The sequence below is a fragment of the Protopterus annectens genome, chromosome 7.part0 (genome assembly GCF_019279795.1).
Source record: "Protopterus annectens isolate FY-2018-M chromosome 7.part0, PAN1.0, whole genome shotgun sequence".
Classification (NCBI taxonomy): domain Eukaryota; kingdom Metazoa; phylum Chordata; order Ceratodontiformes; family Protopteridae; genus Protopterus; species Protopterus annectens.
In genome coordinates, this window is record NC_056739.1 from 1,087,382,616 (window position 1) to 1,087,402,615 (window position 20,000).

The following is a 20,000-nucleotide window of genomic DNA, read 5'->3' on the forward strand; positions in this document are numbered from 1 at the left end:
GGCAAAGAAAATAAAAAAAAAATCAGTTTCAAGGTTGTAACTGGTATGGTAATCAAGAATAACTTTACTTGCAGCCGATATTGTTTTATACTTGTTAAAAACACAAAAGGACATCTTGGTGCTTGGTGTTTTTAGTTCCTTTAATGTTGTATATGCAGGTCACTCACATTTTTAGCAACCATAATAGCAGCTGTGGATGATATTTAGTAAAGAGTTAAAGGAGTTTAATTTTAAAGGGAAGAGGGCAAAAATTCAGTGAAATAAATTTCTCCCCAGAGAACAAAGTGGGTTTAGGGTTACCTGATTTGGAGGTTTACTTTAGAACTGCCCTATTATGGCTGATATTCTTCATAATTCTGCTTGAGTTATGTATGACATTCATACAGAATACTGTATTCATAATATAGTAGAAAGTATTCTAAGAACTAAACCTATTCAGGAGTGTAGCGAGTAGGCACAGCAGATCAGCAAGACATGTTTATTTTCACTCCACGAACAAACCTCACAGAACAGAAACAAAAAAAAACAATAATGCTGATACAGTTCTCAGCGCGTTTTCATCGACATGCACTTCATCTGAAAATTATTGTTTTTTTTTTTTTTTTTCTGTGAGGTTTGTTCGTGGAGTGAAAATGAACACCTCTTGCTGATCTGCTGTGCCTGTCTTTTGAGTTTACCAGTGTGAGTTTGGGCACATTGACCACTTTTTTTTATTTACTAGTGTAGAGAGTAGATTATACCAAATGGATTAACTTCAAGTAGGGTGTAGAAAATAGGCAAGAGGGGGGGATAGAATTTACAATGCTCCTAACATTTCTGTTGCCTGCACATATCCGTTATGTTTCAGGGAAGGACGTACACTTGGCCTTGCTGGTGTATCATCCTGGCTTTGTGGCAACTCAGCCACAGTGCCCTCCAAAAGAACAATATTATTAGCGAATTCCTGGCCTCCACCAGAGATAAAATGTGAAATTCATATATATGCTAATACCCAGTCCCCCAGAATGACAATGTCCATCCTCCCTGCCTGCAGTTTCAGCTGCCCTGTTAGTCGAACTTTGGTCACTCGGGCTGTAATCAGAGCTCTATTCCTCTGCTACTGGCACAGGCTTGGGCAGGAGTGGGTCTGAAGTGGGGACGCTGGCCTGGGAAGAATGTGGGCAAGACCAGTTGAGCAAGTGCTTGTAGCATTTGTCTGTGTATGTAGAGGAGCATGCACCTGCACGGATAGGTTTGGATTGTTCTTGTGGTGATCAGAGTGCCCACGTCTCCATCATAGGGGGTACAGGGAGATAATCCGTTAACGCATAAATGTCTGCTATTGTTGGGAAACCTGACAAAGGCTCAGAAATCCCTTATATATGCAAGGAAGAAAACCTCTTAGGCTTGCCATGTTTAATCTGAAGGATCCTCCACATTGGGACTATCCCCACTGCTGTGAATAAATGGGGCCTGAATTCCAGTTAGGGGATGTGCAGTGGTCTACAAAGCAATAGGGGGAATAAGGATAAAGAGAGAGAAAATGTTGATCATATAAACCAACTGCCCATATGTCCTAACTGTACTTTGTTTTCTGCTTTTTCAGCTGTATGGTGTTGCATTGCAATACAAAAAATAAATAAACTAATGAATCCAGAACTGCACTCTTCTAGCATATCCAATTAACAGCCCTAATAAATGCCTCAAAATTGTACAAAATCCCTTCTAGCACTACACCATTGTCCATTATTACGCAGAGGTAATGCCTTCTAATTGCTCCATTTTCAGTTCCAGTGGCTCTAACTTGTATGTCAATATGCACACAAGCTCTCAGTTCTTTCTAGCCTCACAGCTTTTCAATATCTTCAGATAGGCAGTCTGTATTTGTGTATAGTTTACCTTTAACATTTCTTGTTAATTATCAGGATTTCTTTGACAACCTAGTGTGTATTCTTGTCTCCACTCTTCTAATACAGTTTCAAATGTCTGTGTGTGTTTCTATGTATACACATGTATGGGTCTATGTTAGAAGCTCGAATTTTCAGAAACTCGAAATTTATATTGTTGAAATGATATGTTCGAGTTTCTGAAAGCTTGAACTTCAAAAAAACAAAAATCTACCTTTTTTCTACATTTTTGCAGGGGGCAAGCCCCCCTTATCCCTTGCAAATTATATATACCAATTCTGAGATTGCACTACAGTGGAGAAAAGGGTAAATTCCCCGATCCGCACTGTACCATGATCTCCATTCAAAAACTTTGAGTTTTCGGAAACACGATTGTATTGTCTCAATAATATGTGTTTCGAGTAGAGAGCTCATTGTGTTGTTCCCGTTCAACAGTCTGGAGATTATTTTGAACACACTTGTTTTTGCTTTTGCATATCTATAAAAATGTCTTTTTCAACAGCAAATTCTACAAAATTATTAATCACAGGATACTACATCCTGCCCTGCTTTTAGTCGCACCTAATTCTCGAGGCTTGACTTTCTTTTGCAAGAGCAACCTTATGTCTTTCTGACTGTTTGCCATTTTTAACTTGCTTTATTTTGCCCACATCATTTCCCTGACTTATTTTAATTGTAAACTAATAATTTTGTTTGCTTGGTATACATCCACAACCTTTTAGAAGGGCAGATATTTTCTCTCTATAGCCTGACCCTCATGTAGCAAAATATTTCTGTCTGTATTTATGGAGTCATACTTATCACCAAATCCACAAGCTCTATTCTGCTTAGAAACTCGAGCATTATCTTATTGTTTCTGTAAGAAGTTGTTATTATAATGAAAGATAGGTAATTGTTTGTGGGTTCACAGTAATGCCTGTGACGAGCAGTAATGTGGCTCAAAGCACATTTTCAGGCTTCTTAACTAACCCATTTGCAGTGAGAAGTAAACGTGATTTCTGAATACCAAGCTTCCAATCTCCTACTAAACTTCAGTCCATCTTGAGAATTCCAGGGAGTTCAACTGAAACATTTGTTCTTTTGTCATGAACTTCTGTACCTCAGACACACAGACCTAGATGTCACTTCTAGATTGAACTCTACAGAAAAAAATGTACTATATGACAATTAAGTTACTGTAGTTTCCTCTTTAAGACTTAAAGATCTATTGTCCACATCTTTGAAACTGTTTGTAAAATAGAATGTTATATTACTTTTAAAACAAAACAATGTTTTTGTTCCTTTTTCACATGGAGGAGATTGAGAATGTTAACATTTTTTTTTCTTCTGCAGACCCGAGTTCTCATTATGTCATCTCATTGAAAGCATTTAACAATGTTGGAGAAGGAATTCCACTCTATGAAAGTGCTGTGACACGACCTCAGACAGGTATGTAATGAAGAAATTCCTCACTGGTTGTCACATTTTTCTGGAAATTATGTTGTCTAGTAGAATTTTTCAAAATAAATGTCTTTTTTTCATTTCTGGGTAGACATTTAGTTTCTGTAATCAGTCGAGTAAAAGAAGTACAGCAGTATTATAAACAGGAATAGTGTAAACCTCTTACATAAATGTTTGTGTGATGTAAAGTCTCTGTCTCACAAACAGAGTTAAATACTTTTAGAATTAGATCAGGTGTATTGCATAATACAACTAGGTTGTCCTCAGAAGAAGCAAGACGGTCATCAACACAACATCTTGATGCGTTAATGAGTTTCTGTAGATCACTCAGAACAGTTTAAAAGCTAGTACTGAAACAGGTGACTCAAAAAGACTGTCTCATGATGTAGCTGCTTCATTATAAATTGACTGCCACTCCCACAAAAATAAGCATACAGGTGAATGTATGGTTACAGATATGGAACATATATTCACTTGACTTGGATATAAAGTTGTTGTCATTTTTCAACAGTAATATTCTTCCCATTAGAGAGTCACAGTGCAGTATACAGTGCCTCATGTTGGAGTATATATGTTTACAGTATGTTTCTTTGCCTTTGTACTTCCTGGTAACCATGACTGTTTATTTTATTGATTGTGTAGTTTATGTACATTCTAAAACATTTGATATCTGTTACATTTTTGCGACATACGAGTATGAGTGGTATACATTTTCGGGAAGTAAATGTTTAAAGGTGTGGGCTTTACCTGCTGTTCTATTGCCTTTTTGGATTTTTGTGCTTTTGCTCTGGTCATCAGAGGAAAGACAGGCTCTAAAGAAAGTCATAACCCATAGGATCCTTTCTGTATTGTCACAGAAGTGAACCGTTATTTTGAGATTTGAATTCAGCTCTTTAATTCAGGGGCGCAGACACATTGCAAGTAGGCATGATAGTGGTCATATAGCTTGAACAGGTATCTTGCTGATAGTGAAACATAAACCTGAAGTTGCAAGTGAAAGGATGCTTATCTGACTTCACTGGAGCTGCCAGATAATTATGAAGAGTCCTATATGTTTTATTACTATATAGAATTAAAATGTTTTTCCCCAAACGTCTTTATTAAATTTTCACATGTGACAAAAGCAGTCTTACGTTTGTATAAATGAAAAACGTACATAATACCACTTCAGTTGCAGTTTACATTACAGAAACCATTGAAACAACTGTAGTTGCCAACATTATACATCACTTATAAACCATCCAGTCATTATCAGTTAAGCATTATATGGCTCATTCAAATCCTGCCTCTTAAACCTCATTCCTGCTCTGCATATATTGTTCCCACAATTCCCATTTTTTCCTATGTAGTTTGCTCCTTCCCTTTTCTAAAGATCCCAATTCTCAAGTTTGTCTCTGTTACTATATTCACTACTTTTAGTAAAGTTGGTCTAGAGTAGACTTTGATTTCCATTTTCTAGTAATTGTTTTTTTTGGCAGCCACCATAGGTAAGGCTTTACTATGTATAGGCAATTCCGATTCTGTAGCATAAATCAAAAAAATCATCTCCCCAGTCAGTCCAATCCACTCACTCAGCATCTCCAACAGAGCGGTCTGTAGGGAATCCTTAAAGTCTGCCAGCTCATTACACTCCCAAAAATATGTTCCCAGCTACCTCTTTCTTGCCCGTCACACCTCCAACATTTGCGATTCACCTGAAGAAAAATTCTTTAGAGTCTACTTGGGGTATAAAAATACCTATGTAAACACTTCCAGGCAAAGATTGTAAATCTTATAGACTTTGTTGCATGTTTGGGTGATATACGTATATCCTCCCATTATCTGTTTGTGAATTGCTTATCCAAACTCTGTTCCCAATCCTCCTGTGATTCTTATACTTATCTTGCAGTATTTTATATGCTTTACTAATTATTCCTTTTTTAAAGGGCAGCTTCTTTTCTAGATTCTATTAAAAACTCTACCAGTGCTGGTCTTTCATTTAGGAGCCCCCCATTTCTTTCTCTTTGACTATGCTCTGATGTCAATCCTTGATAGGGAAGGCAATCTCTTACCTGCATTCCAAATAAATTCTTGGCCTCTTCCCATTTTAGTACCTTTCCCTTTCTAGTTGTTTCCTCCCAATACCTTGGTTCCTTTGCCAGTTTTCTCCAATAAATTGCAGCCCCCTGTTGCCTATTACGTGTATCCCTAACCACAGTCATCCCTATTGGCAAATAATCTCTTGTTTCCATTCTTGTGCTGGTTTAGTTCTTAGAGTACTCCCTGCTATTTTATGAATATAGTACTCTATATGATTTTGGTTGTTCTGAAGAGTTTGCATCCAAAATCCCAATCTCTCCTTATTCCTTGAGCTTTCCTCCTTGTGCCAGCATCATTCTTTTCCACTTTGAATTATAGTTTTCTTCTTGTGCCATGTACAAGAACCTTAACTGTGTTGCTCTAAAATACCTCCTCAAATTAGGTATTCCTAGTCTGCCTTGTTCTATTAGTAGAATCAACTTGTCCCAGTTGACCCTTGTTGTCTTCCCTTTCCAGATAAAATCCTTTTAACTCTTTTTTTTTTTTTTTTTTTTTTAATTGCTATCCACAGCTTTTCTGGTTGATAAAAGTATGCCTGACCTGCGTATAAGACTAAAGGGACTAAAAACATTTTAATGGCTTGTATCTTCATATCCATATAACAAAACTTCTAGTTTCTCAATTTTTGTATTATCTTCTGTTTAGTCTCCTCCCACATATCCTTAGCTGTCACCACAGAGTAATTTCTTATCCAGGGTCTATATTGCATAATCGAAGAGACACTTCTTCGAATATGTAATCATCGACCCCTAAACACCGAAATGCAAAAGCCTCGAACGGCCACAACCTCGAAATTTTTCCTAGGGAAAAAATTTGCGGGGGCCAAAGAAACGTGACAAACACTTCAAATGTAATTTAAGTGGGGTGGGCTTCGCTGTGCCCCCCACACCCCCCTAATTAAATATACCAACTCCGAGATCGCTGTACATTGGGGTAAAGGGTAAACTCTGGGAACGGCCATCTGAATTTCTTCCCTAGGGAAAAATTTGCAGTTTTGGCTGTTCGCAGTTTTTGCATTTTGGTGTTTAGGGGTCAATGATTACATATTCGAAGAAGTGTCTCTTCGATTATGTAATATATACCCCTATTCCATACTCTAAATACTTCATTTTATCATATCTCCATAAATATGGATATTGTTGGACCAATTTGTGTTTGGGTTCATAATTTACCACTATTGCCTTTGTTTTGGCTTCATTGATTTTCTATCCCGAGAAGATTTGAAACTCTCATAAAATGTTCCACAACACTCTAATGTCCCTTTCTAGTTTTGACATGTATAAAATAATATCATCCGCAAATAGAGCCAGCTTTTCCAGACTTCCATGCCAATTATATCCTTGAAGTTCTGAGTCCCTTATTTTCTTTGCCACTGGTTCTAAATTATAATGCAAACAACAAAGTGGATGCTGACAACCCTGCCTGGTTCCTCTACTCAAGCAGAAATTATTGGAGAGGACACCACCCACTTTAATTCATGCCTCCGATCCCTAATATATTCTTATAATCAATGTTATAATTTTTATCAGGGGAAAGCAAATGCTTCCATTCCCTGCTCATGAAGTCCCAGTCTACTCTGTCAAATGCTTTCTCTGCATTAAGACCCACCAATAAAAGTGGTACTTTTTTGCATTGCACTTCCCTCTGGATCATCAGTGTTCTGTTAATATTGTCAGATGTTTGCCTCTCCTCCACAAAACCACACTGATCCATATCTATTACTTTTGGTATCACTTTTGCCATTCTTTTAGCCATTATAGACCTAAACACTTATAATCATGGTTTAGTATTGAAATGGGCCTATGTGAAGCTGGATCAGATAGATCTTTATTTCTTTAGGTATTACCGTTGCCAGCACCTTCTTCCTGGATCCTGGTACATCTCCTTTTAAAATGCTGTTAAAGAAAACCTTCCAGATTTTTATCAGTTTTTTTCCTCCTAGCTTTCACACTACCACAGGAATACCAATCTATTCCTGGAGACTTTCCTGTAGATTGGTTATACATAGCCATTTTTTCTCATCCCTTCCTACACTAACTGTTAGTAATTGTGCCTCGTCTACCTCTAACTTTGGCATATTTTATTCTTCCACAAACATTTCCATTTGTACCTTTTTTTCTTGAAAAGCTCATTTCAGCGAGCAACCATTCCAGTGGAAATTCTCCAAGGAAAAGAAACTAGTGGGCCAGTTACCAACTGTAAGAAACACTACACAATTTAAAACTGAACTCTGCCCCCCCCACACACACACACACACACACTAACCAACTAAATATACCAACTCCCAAGACCGCACTACAGTGGGGAAAAGAACAAATTCCTGATGATGGCCAACTACTTCTTTTCCCTGAGAAAAACGATCGTTCGCTGAAATAAGCTTTTGTTTTAGTGAGTTCAATGAGTAGTGATTCGATGAGTAGACTGTTTGGCAAAGTGATTTAAACCACTCGTAAACTCTTGACTAGTTTGCTTAAGTGTGCTTTTAAGGTAGAATGAAACCTCTCATAAGTGTTAATTTCTTTCTTTCTCTTGTTATGCAGTTTATTTTGGTTATTCCATCATAGAGGTTTGTTTTTAAAGTTGTCATATTTGGTGTAGATAGCAACTGCTTTGTCAGTCCAACAAAAGTGGGAGTAGAAGTCAGAGATATGAACAGCAGTTTAAAAAATTAGATCAATTGGTGGAGGATTGTAGTGGAATTTGTTTAGGTCATGAAGTTACTGAAGGTTTACTTTTGAGAAGTTCCTATACACAGAGAGATTTACAGAGAAGTAACACCAGTTCTAATTTGCACACAGCCTTAAATTTTAAGGATAACAACTTGCGTTATTCAAGCAACCGTAACCACAAAACAGTTATGCATGGCATACAGAAATCCCAGACCCTGCTCTAAATCTCTCTAATAGTGATTTAAGGCCGTGTCAGGGATTTGTGTAGGCCATGCGCAGTAATTCAACAAGACCGCATGATGCACATAAGATGTGAAAGAAATGTCTGAATTTGTGAGGACTAGATCAAGGATATTGGGGCCCCTAGTAGGATGGTTTCATTTGTAAAACAGAAAATAGTTAACTATTTTTAAAAGAAAGGTTATCTGTCTTGTTTGGGTTTTGATTGCAGTATATTCATCTATAAGAGGTGGTGCAGTCACTGTCATGCAGAGACCCCTGACTTACTGTTCGGTAGGAGAAGAGTGCGTTACAATTTGGTAATTTTTTCTTACATTTGCAATAGTTTTTCTTTTGTCGAAAGGCAGACATTGTAAAAGGAAGCAAAAAGTGAAACAAATGTATTTGCTCTGGAAAGCGGTAGGAACAAAAGGCCTTATGAAATCTGTAGGTAGTATGCAGACAAATGTTACATTCCTTTGGCAGAGCACAGTAGATCATGTTTATAAGCCTGCTTGTAGTAGGTATACGAGTTGAGTTCTCAGGTGGAGTTTGGCAGATGAGTGGTAGAATCCCATTTGCTTCACCTGGGTTGCATTTCCTAGTTCCTGAAATGGAGTAAGTAATACGGAATATATTCTGTATTGCTACCTGTTTTCATTACCAGAAAGGTGTTGTCATTCATTTTTAATTTGCAATATTTTTATCTGGTCTTCCCCGAGGAACTGTTTTTTTACTGCTGGACAGTCTTGTCATAAATGAATTTTCTTTATAGTAGTCTCGGCTTTTGAAGTTGACTTGTTTGATTTCCATTTTTTTCCTAATGGCACCCTAGTTTGAGATTGTCATGCTGGAGGTTTATTTTTGGTTCATGCTTCCCTGCCACAAGTTAATGATTTGGTTTCATCTTTTATCATTCTGTCTGTCTGACACTGATCAGCTGTTTCTTGGAGGTGTTGACTAGATGTAAACAAGCCTGGTAGGTTGTTTGACATGAATACTTCACACTAATTGTCGTATTTTTCATTGTGGGAGTTACTGATGTTTGAGAAACGTATAGCGTCAACCAAATGATGCTTCATCTTGGCAACATAAAGATTTAGGAGAGTCTGGGATTTACATAGGCCATGCATAAGTGTTGTGTGCATAATATTACTTGAGTAACTTAAGTGGTGATCCTTAAAACTTAATGTGTGAAAATTAGTAGATCAGGGTACATCACAGTTTTTTTATGTTTTTTTTTTTTTGGGAGGGGTGATTATCCTTTTAACTTATCTATTGAATAACACTGGAGCTAAAAAGTAAGAAGATTGCATTCATTACGACTCTATTTCATTTTTGAGATGTGCATACAGTCGATCTATAAACAACCCGTTTATTTTATTTTTTGTTTAAATAACTTTAACTGGATAAGTGAACTGGTCCAAAGACCAGTTTCAGGTACAGCTGGGCCAAGTGCCAGTAACAACTTTTCATACCAGCAAATTTTACATTAAGATTGCTTGCTGAGTTACTTTTCAAACCAACATTTCTATATCAGTTACGTTGTAACCAACATTTGCAGTTCAGTAACTATTATAGGTTTATTTTACGTGAATATTATTTATACTAATCACTGCATTAGACACGAGGATAGCATTATTGCAGTAAATTACTATAATTATTTTATGTAAATGTTATTTACACAAATCATTACATTATATACAAGGATACTTGCATAAGTTTACACTGATTATATAGCTGTTACCAAGTCCAGACCCTTGTCTATGATCTGTTTTATCCAAGTTTATAGTTTCTTTGCTAGTTCAGTGTTCTCAACATCTGGCACATTACTGCTGTAACCCAGATCAGTTGCGTCTTGCAGGTGGAGTATAGCAAACTATGTATTTTGTTGAAGAGGAATGCAAGATCCAGTCCTGATAAACTTGGAATGTCCGTGCTTGATCTGTGCCAAAGTAGAGTAAAGTAATAGTGCTGTTGATGAATGTCAGTAACCCTAGCATGTGTACTTCAACACATTAGGTACAAAGTGAGTGCTGTCTCATCTTTGTTGCTATAGGGCATTACTTGCTTCCTTAGGCACATTCCAGATAATTATCCTGTGTGGTAAGCTTTTTTCCACAGATCTGCATCTAACAAACATGACCGTGTTTACTTTGGAGTCAGGTAAGTTTAGTCTGTCCATGATATGTTGTAGTAAGACTGATTCTCTCCCAGTAAGTGGAAGACCTTAATGCTGCATAACTAGTTGCTTGTGTGGGGGTGGAATATATGAATATTTGGCTCTGTCTTTACTATGGAAGTGTAACTGAACTGTTTATTTTAAGGTTGAGACTGCCGTTTTCTGCAAACAGTGAAGATTGCATTTGTGGTATGAAATGGATTGATTGTGCTTAGTATTTAGAAGGTGCTCTTATGTTTCCTTGTTTAATTGCAAGAGAATGGACAACCTTCTCTGAGCAGTCTTTATGATGTCTTGTTATGAAAGCAAAGTTTCTCTCTTATAAATATGCATGTACCTTCCTGCATGAATGTTATCTCAGTTTTTCTGTTTTGTCTCTTCTGGATTCTGAGGCATAATAATCTAGCTTCTCAGTACAACTGTCATAACATGTGGATTGTAAATTGGTCTTTTCCTCCCTGCTTTTCTTGAATTTAATTGTACGCCTTCATTGCAGCAGTATCCTGTATGTAACCACTGTAGTCGTAGGGACTGTATTTTGCGTTATCCAGTCTGGCCACACTGACTTGTGGGAAATTTTCAATCAAGCAGGTCCAACCTGGCGACTGCAGCTACTCTATCATACTTGAGCTCCTTCCCTGCTGCCGTGATGCACGTGTTTCCCTCTGTAACTCTCGGGTCTAGTTTGCTTCCCAAGAGACCAGATGTGCTTCAGTGCTCGCAGCGATGTAGAACAGCGATTTAATATTCCTCACTTTGTCTGGTTTCTTGTCAGTTTCTTCACCGTTCTTTTCTTTCTGTTGTATGTTAAAACAAAAAAAAAAAGTTAGTCCTCCTTTTTTGGCTAGGTAAATTGCACCTAGTCATAATTTGCTGGCTCTGTGTTTATTCATAGTGTGCCATCACTTTCTAATTTACAGTTAGATGTAGTGTGTTTCTAATTGTTATAGCTGTTAGTTTGACCTAACTATGGACAAACAGGCTTCGGACAATCTGATTGCTCTGTCCCCAAGACCCTGCCCTAATACCCACACATTTTGTGTGGTATGCCTAGAGCTGGAACACTCGAATTGTGGCACAGAAGATCTAGGTTTGATTAGCAGCACAGGAGGTTGAGGAGCTTTCAGTGATGGGGTGGAAATGAGTGGTCTGCACTGGTTCAGTTTTCTGTATGATGGTTTTATGTACGTTCTGCTGCAGGAGTGACACCTATAGGTTAGACCACAGCTGTGCAAATGCAGGATGTGTTATGGTGAGGGGGTCCTTGAGCTCCCCATCGAGAGCAGCATTTTTTTCTTGCTAGGGTTATAGGAGCCTAGCATAGCTGGCATTACACTCATCTGTTGGCGAGGAGAAGGAAAAAAAATTGCTAATGTCCTGCAGGATGAAGGCCCTCACTTCCCAGTTCTTATCTTTGATGTCTGCTGTCCACAGGTGCTGGGAAGTGGGTGGAGCAGATGGATCAGTAGGAGATGGTGGTAAGAATAAAATACCAAAAAACAATTGTCTCACAGCCTCTTTGTTGTTGGTTCACAACTTCACTATGCATTATTGTTTACACATTGTTGACTGTTGGACCTCCTTTGAGACTCCTGATTCAGTGCACAGTCTTTCTAAATTCTTGCCTTTTGGAATTTCCAGATTTAATTTTGACTGCTTTAGTTTGTTTTCAACTGTTATCCACAGCACGGAGCATTCATAGTTGTATCACTATTGCTATATCCATTTATCTTAAGAAGGAACCATCTGCAGTGCGTACTTATAACCCCCCATGCTGTATCCCTTGGTGTCTAGACTGCTATGATCTCCAAAATTAGCTAATGTGTTTGTCTGCTACTTGTACAAATACATAATTTTATATTGTTTTTTGTTATGCTTTTTAGGGGCGAGGGTGTCTACTAATCTAGTAATGTCTTTCGGCTTTTTCCGGTTAGGAGTCGCTACAGCGGAACTCCGGTCTGCTAATGATTGGCAGTGGATTTTTACGTTGCCTAGTTGCCAGCCCGGCGCCCAACCTTCAAAGAAGACACACCAATTCGCCCACGCACCTAACTGCATGTCTTTAAACGTCACTCGACTGTGGGGCTGGGGGGGGACATGCAGACTCCGCACAGAAGACGCTCCAGCCGAGAATCGAACGGGAGAACCTCTTGCTGTGAGGCAACAATGCTAACCACTGCTGGTTAATAATACAGTTTGTGCAGATTGGAGTTTTGATTGCCCTCCGGCACATGCACTGAAGAGATGGTAGTAATCTGCCATGCATTGAATATTAGCAGAGTAGTTCAACGATCTAACATCAAGGACCCTTGTTGATTGATCCTTGGTTGAGGTTGTCCTTTTCAGTTATCCATTTCTGGCAATGTTCAGGATAAGCTCACACTAGGGCTGTTCATATGCTTGTCCTGATGTACCACAGATAAGTTAATTCCTCCTTTGTGTTTACCTCTTCTTTTTTTGTAGCTCACGGAGCTCTGATCTTTGTTCTGCTGATATTGGAAAATTCTCCTACATTTGTGTGCCTTTGAAGTGAAATTGGGACTGTGAAATAACAAGCCATGATTTGTGTTTGGGAGGAGTACAAAGTAAAACACTGCTATAAGTGTCAAGAAATGTATCCCTGCCACTCCAACACCGAAGAGAAACTTTTGACCTAATTTGTGGCTAAAACGTGTGGCGACTATGCTCCTTGTGTTTGTGTGTACTGCCTCTGCATCAGCCTCAGGAATAGACCTGAGCACTACCACTTAGCCCTTTAAAGATAAGTCAAGTGTCAAACTAACCCTCGGGTCTTTGCAGGTGCTGAGCTCTTCTGTAGCTAGCAAGGATTTGAGTTCACCTCCCATTTGATCATTTGGAAGCTGTAGTCAAACAATCCTGGAGCACTGCCGCTTGAGTCATCCAATCACAGATTTGAGGAATTTGAGGTGAGGGCTTACCTGCCAGTCTTTCCCCATAGACATAGCAAAGCTTGACTAATCTTGATTGAGAGGACAGTCCACTGGATCTTCCTCTGCCCAGGTTGAAGTTTGCAGCTTTATATCTAGAGTTGTGAATGCCAGAGAGAGCTTTTAAGGAATGTAACATGAAGCCAAAACTTTTACCAATGCAGGCCTCTCTCCCCTTTGAGTTAATCTGGGGTCAGTTCATGATTTTGTTTTGATTCCCAGTCATCTAGCACCTGTGAGCATCTGGCATGCACATGATCTTGTGTGCCACTGGGCATTGGCTCATTTCTGTTGGTAATGGAGTAGGACTCCCTCCGTTCCTGTGAGGAAACCTATGATCCAGAGGTCTCACTGTCTCTGCAGAGAACACAGATAATTAATCCATGCCATCCTTGGCATGCTACCTTCTGCCTTCTTCCCACTCATGGATAAAACCTGCCCTTGGAGAGAGGTTGTTAGGCTTACTAGGTGCATCAAAGACTGTCCCCTGGTTCCATTTCCAAACATTCAGGTGCAACTGGTAGCATATCTGTGGAAGAAGCTGCAAAAGCCTTGTCTCACCCTTGTTTAGATATATCACTGAGTATGCTATACAGGCAGTCTGGGGGCACTTTGACTCTGCAGCTTCATTTTTCAAAAAAGCTTATGCCAAGCATCCTCTAGCCGTCTTCCATGTATTACATTTTTGTGCAATATACATCCCAGAGACCATAGCCCTTTGCCATCCAGCCAGTGAGTCTTAACTTTCTTGACTGATATGGTAAGAGATGATACTTTTCTGTCATACTTAGGCTTAGGTCTTTCAGCTACTCATTATGCCTTTCCATGTTCCTGTCACACCTCATAGACAAGACAGTGAAAACAAGTGTCATAACCTCCTTGAATCTGGGCTGTAGCAGTACCTCACAGTGACCTGTCAGCAGCTTCCACAGCTTCAGTTGTTTAGATGTGTTGACCATCGCCACAGGATTTGGTGTGTGACTGCACAGGATGATGTCGCTGAGATTAATGTTTGAGGAGGAGTTTAGGAACAGCTTCATGTATGCCTATTTCAAAAGGAAAGTGCTGGGTGGTCAGGCCATTCAGGACATGACTGACAATGTTTTAACAGGAAACAGGCCCTCACCAACTAGGGAGGATCAGATGGTCAAAAAGGGCAAATTCCACTGGTTGCTGATTTGTCTTTGCCTAGGTGGGTGATGGGTGGTTCTCTACTTTTGCCCTGTTTGGAGAACCGTCACAGATGACTGGTGGTTCTACATGTGATCACTCTTAGTCACATCCTGGAGTTCAATGCTCCTCCCCTAGAAGGGGCTGTACTGGCAGATCCGTCATTTCATTGGAGCTTCTCGTCTCTACACCAGTGGTTGATAAAGTTATTAATTTCCTTTGAGTTCTCAGTCACTAGCACTCCAACATCCAGATGGCCACTATAAAGATCCTCATGCCCATGCACCCACTGTTGCTGGACATGAATGATGCCTTTCAACAGTTTGGAGTCCACAGAGGCACTTTGTCCAGTTTACTGGGGGTGAGCATTATTTTCATTGTAGAGTTTTGCCATTTTGGATGATTTCATTACCCACAGTCACAGAGGTTAGTTGTAGTGGCTGAAGCTTTGCAGAAGATGGTTGTCCATGCTTTTCCATACCTAGAACACTGTTTCCATTCAGGGCATCCCTGAAAACAGACCTGCACTTAGGCAGTCCATGGTTGCAGTCATAGAGTTACCTTTAATTGTGAAAAGTTATTCTCCGATTCTAGCGTGGAGCTAGACATCTCTTTAGTCTGTCATTATTGCCTTGGAGAGATCCACAAGATGACATGGGGGTGGGGGAAAGGTAGACATGATGCGGTTTTGACTGACTGGGTAAATAAGAGGTGGAAAGTCCAGTCCAGGCCTTGATTTTATTGTGTCCTCCGGAATTGATGATTGCCATGGTCGACATGATATCCTTATATTGCTGGGGGGAGGAGTTGTAACAGACTGTGTTAAATGTCAGTAGAAGCAGAATCACCTTACGCTTATGGGCCTTTTACTACTGTCACACCCCATGGGCCCTGAAGTGCTGGATCATTCCCACCAAATTTTTGATAAGTATCCCCTTTTGGCATCAGAACCTGTTAGAGACTTGATAACAGGTACTTAATTTGATGGTTGAGGAGTTCACGTATGTCTCTACATTGTGCAAGGAATCTGCTGTAGCCTGGAAAGGAGCCTTATCTTCAGGTTATTGAAAGTAAGAGTGGTCTTCCTTCATGGTCCTGACGACCATGGAGACACAGCTGCTTCTGGAGTTTCTCTTCGTCTTCTGTTCAGACATCCAGTTTGAAGAGTAGTATCTAAATAAATAAGAGCGCTTGAGGTCGAACACCTCTCCCCATGTGTGTGGAGGTAGTGCAGATTTGCCAGTAGGCCTTAGACAAGGACATCAAGCCTTGCAAAGTGAACAAGCCGATGGACTCCCTAAGTTGTTCTGGTCCTCACCTGGAAGTGCATGTTTAGATGTCATGCTTGGTTTTAGTGTTCCAGAGGTGGGGCACTCTTAAGAGTGACTTGGCTGCCATCTCGGAGATTGAATATGTTCGCCGTACTACTCATTTTTGCAGTTCTCATCAGTGGGATATTCTGCCAGCAAATAGTACAGTGGTTAGCATGACATTCTCATCTGTTCCTTCTTTCAGTGGCTTCAGCCTACTCTTTTTCTAAATGGACATCAGGATATCTGTGGTATAAGAGGAGTGTCTGCTGATGCAGTGTGTAGATATTTCTTGTTGCAGTTTCAGCGCCAGATGCATACTGCTACAGGAGAGTCATCAGTCTGACAGCTTGGCCTGGTTCCAGAGGATGAGTACCTCAGTGATTTGTCTTTCCTGCTTTGTATATTAGACCTGTAAACTGTGGGATAGTGTCTCAGATGTGTAGATTGTAGTTGTTAAAAAGAATCCATTTACCACATTTTTTTTTTAATACATCTTAGCCCAGAGCATGATGTGGATGGCTATCCACAGTGCATAATTCATCCAGAGGACAGAATATGAGCACACATTCCCTCTGAAAGTTTGTGTTGCAGCTCTTAATAGGTCATTCATTTGGTCCTTTACTGCAGTAGGTGTCAGCAAGTACCTCTGAAAACAAGCGTTATGTAAGGGACATGAGAAAAATCATGGAGAAATCAAGGCTACCGCAACTGAAAACAAAAGATTTCCTTAGGTCTGGCAACTCCAAACCTAAGGAGACACTTTCACAGTCTCAGGCTTTGGAGTTTGTTTTAGTTGAGGCATCTGGCATGACTCTGCAAGCTGTTGCACTTTCAGCTAGCATTTCCTCCAGGACCAAGGCCATGAGTGTGGTTTAAGAGCCCCAGCTTCTAGTTTGTAGTGAGTAAAATGGAGGTTGGTATCTCTTCAGGTAATGTTCATGGGGATGTTCATTGAGACTGTGTGGAGGTTTTGGTCACCCACAAAGGAAATGAGGCTTCTTTGGCAGTTTGTTCTGCGAACCTGTGGTTGAAAGTGCCAAACCCCATAGTGGTACCTGCTAACTTGACCTGGCTGAGAACCTCAGCACAGTCCTCTTCTCTGGCTTCTTCACTAGAACTTTTCAAGCTGGCTTAGGACTTTTGTGTTTCCTTAAGCCCAAGCAGCCAGCTTGGAAATTGAGATGTTGAGGGGTTCCTTCTAGGAGAATGGTAGATCCATCTACTGGTGATGCTGCTTACAGTGGATATAAAAAGTTTACACACCCCTGTTAAAATGCCAGGTTTTTGTGATATAAAAAAATGAGACCACAATAAATCATTTCAAACTTTTCCCACCTTTAATGTGACTTATAACCTGTACAATTCATTTGAAAAACAAACAAATCTGTTAGGGAGAAAAGTATAAAAAATAAAAAACCTATAATAAGCTGGTTGCATAAGTGTGCACACCCTTAAACTAATACTTTGTTGAAGCACCTTTTGATTTAATTGCAGCATTCAGTCATCTTGGTTACACACCTGCCATCAATTAAAAGAGACTATAATTAGCCCCAAATAAAGTTCAGCTGTCCTAGTAGGATTTTCCTGACATTTAGTCAGTTGCCTGCTACAGCAAAAGCCATGGTTCGCAGAGAGCTTACAAAGGGATTGCATTGTTGAAAGGTATCAGTTATGAGAAGGGTACAAAAAAATTTCCACAGCATTGGATATACCATGGACCACAGTGAAGACAGTCATCAAAAAGTGGAGAAAATATGTAACAGTGACATTGCAAAGAACTGAACATCCCTCCAAAATTGATGAAAAAAAACACGATGAAAATTGGTCAGGGAAGCTGCCAGGAGACCTACAGCAACACTGAAGAAGCTTCAGGAATTTCTGGCAAGTACTGGTTGTGTACTACATGTGACAACAATCTCCCGTATTCTCCATATGTAGGGTTGTAAGACAGAAGCCTTTTCTTAGACAGAAAAACATTCAGGCTTGGCTAAAATTTGCAAAACAATACATCAGGCCTCCCAAAAGCATGTGGGAAAATGTGTTATGTTCTGATGAGACCGAGGTTGAACTTTTTGGCCACAATTCCAAAAGGTACGTTTGGCGGAAAAACGCTGCATCACCAAAAGAACACCATCCCCATGGTGAAGCATGGTGTTGGCAGTATCGTGCTTCAAGGTTGCTTTTCTTCAGCTGGAACTGGGGCTTCAGTCAAGATGGAGGGAATTATGAACAGTTCCAAATATCAGTCACTTTTGGCCCAAAACCTTCAGGCATCTGCTAGAAAGCTGAAGATGAAGAGGAGTGTCACCTTTCAACACGACAGTGACTCCAAGCATACATAGAAATCAACAAAATGAATGGCTTCACCATAAGAAAATTAAAGTTTTGGAATGGCCCAGCCAGACCCCAGACCTCAATCCAATAGAAAATCTGTGGGGTGACCTGAAGAGGGCTGTGCACAAGAGATGCCCTTGCAATCTGACAGATTTGGAGCACTTTTGCAAGGAAGAGTGGGCAAATATTAAGTCAAGATGTGCCGTGCTGATAGACACCTACCCAAGAAACTGAATGCTGTAATTAAATCAAAAGGTGCTTCAACAAAGTATTAGTTTAAGGGTGTGCACACTTATGCAACCAGCTTATTATAGTTTTTTTTTTTTTTTTTTGTATTTCAGTTGTATTGTACAGGTTATAGGTCATATTAAAGGTGGGAAAAGTGTTGAAATGATTTATTGTGGTCTCATATTTTTTATATCACAAAATCCTGGCATTTTAGGCTGTGTAAACTTTTTATATCCACTGTATACCCAGATTCAGAGATTTCCCAGTCTCCTATTTGATTCAGACAGTGCATTTGCTTTATTCTTTGCTTCACTTTCAGAGCATCTCTGTTAGTGAAACCCTTCACAAGATGGAGGAGAAGTTCCAGAGGGAGTCCAGAGAATACTCATGCCCAACTCAGAGCTTTTTTGGGTTTACCAGAACATAAAGCATAAGTGTGTCTGTATGAAAACCATCAAGTTGATTGAGCTATGGTATCTCTGGATTCCAATGAGAGACCCTTTTAGGCTCAGTCTTGGAGCCCCATTGTCAGTGACAAGGAATGTAGGAATTTTGGCTAATTTGGAAAGAAAGTATATATGTCTGCTTCTATAGCTTTCAGAGCTCTAAACTGCCAAATGTACATGCCACAGTTCTGTCTCAGTGTAACATCAGTTTTAAGGCTGAGATCATCACTGACTGGTACGAGAGGTAGGTGATTGAATCATGTGACCTTTCTGCTTAGGTTGCTAGGTGGTTCAAGTAATATGGCAATGATTCAGTGAATGCAAACAATAGGGTAGCAGCAGCTGCTGGGTCAGTTCTTTGAAGATATGCCTGACTATGGACACAGCCCTTGCTACACCATATGTAGGCGTAGATCCTAAATGCATCCATGGATAGGAAGCTCTTCTTTGGTCTCCCTGCAGAAAGTGTCTTCAAAAAAGGTAAGAGAAAAGACAAGGCAATCTGATCAACCAATTAACTTTTTTACTCACGGGAACCAACATTCAGCAGAGATTACTCAACCAAATTCTGGTCTCTCTGCAAAAAAAAGCAAGTCCAGTATAGATAAGAAGTCCAGATACTGGAAACGGTGTCAGACTAAATCAAAAGAGAAGCCTCAAGCCTCAATGCCCTCGGGGCCTGCATCTTGATTTCCCATTCATATTCTGAACTACCAGTGAAACATTTCTTGAAGAGGGTATTGCATCTTAGCCTCGAAGAATCATTACTTCATTATGGGACTCTGTCAGGGAAGCTCATCAGACTCCTTTTGAACCAGCTGTTTTAGCACCTTCAATCATCTGTATTGGAAGATGCTGTTCTTGGTGGCTGTGGCATCTACTTAAGAGAATCTCAAAATTACAAGTTCTGATATGTATTTGAGCCAATGTTGATTTTCCACAAAAAGCAGTGTGTCATTTTACACTAGCCTCACATTCATGCCAAAAGTAGTGACTACTGTTTCACTAAATCAAAACATCTACTTGCCTGTGTTTAGGAAAATCTTCAAAACAAGGGACATTGCATTATTTGGATGTGCATAGACA

The 20,000-nt window shown here is 39.7% G+C and overlaps 1 protein-coding gene across 13 annotated transcripts in view; it reads left to right on the forward strand.

Annotated features, from left to right (window-relative positions):
- Window positions 1-20,000, forward strand: part of NEO1 (neogenin 1) — a 2,116,015-nt gene that overhangs the window by 1,752,793 nt on the left and 343,222 nt on the right. For all 13 annotated transcript variants that reach the window (XM_044077666.1, XM_044077665.1, XM_044077664.1 and 10 more), the window contains exon 16: window positions 3,219-3,314. In XM_044077666.1, the coding sequence (XP_043933601.1) occupies window positions 3,219-3,314 (96 nt within the window). The remainder of the gene's footprint in view (window positions 1-3,218; window positions 3,315-20,000) is intronic.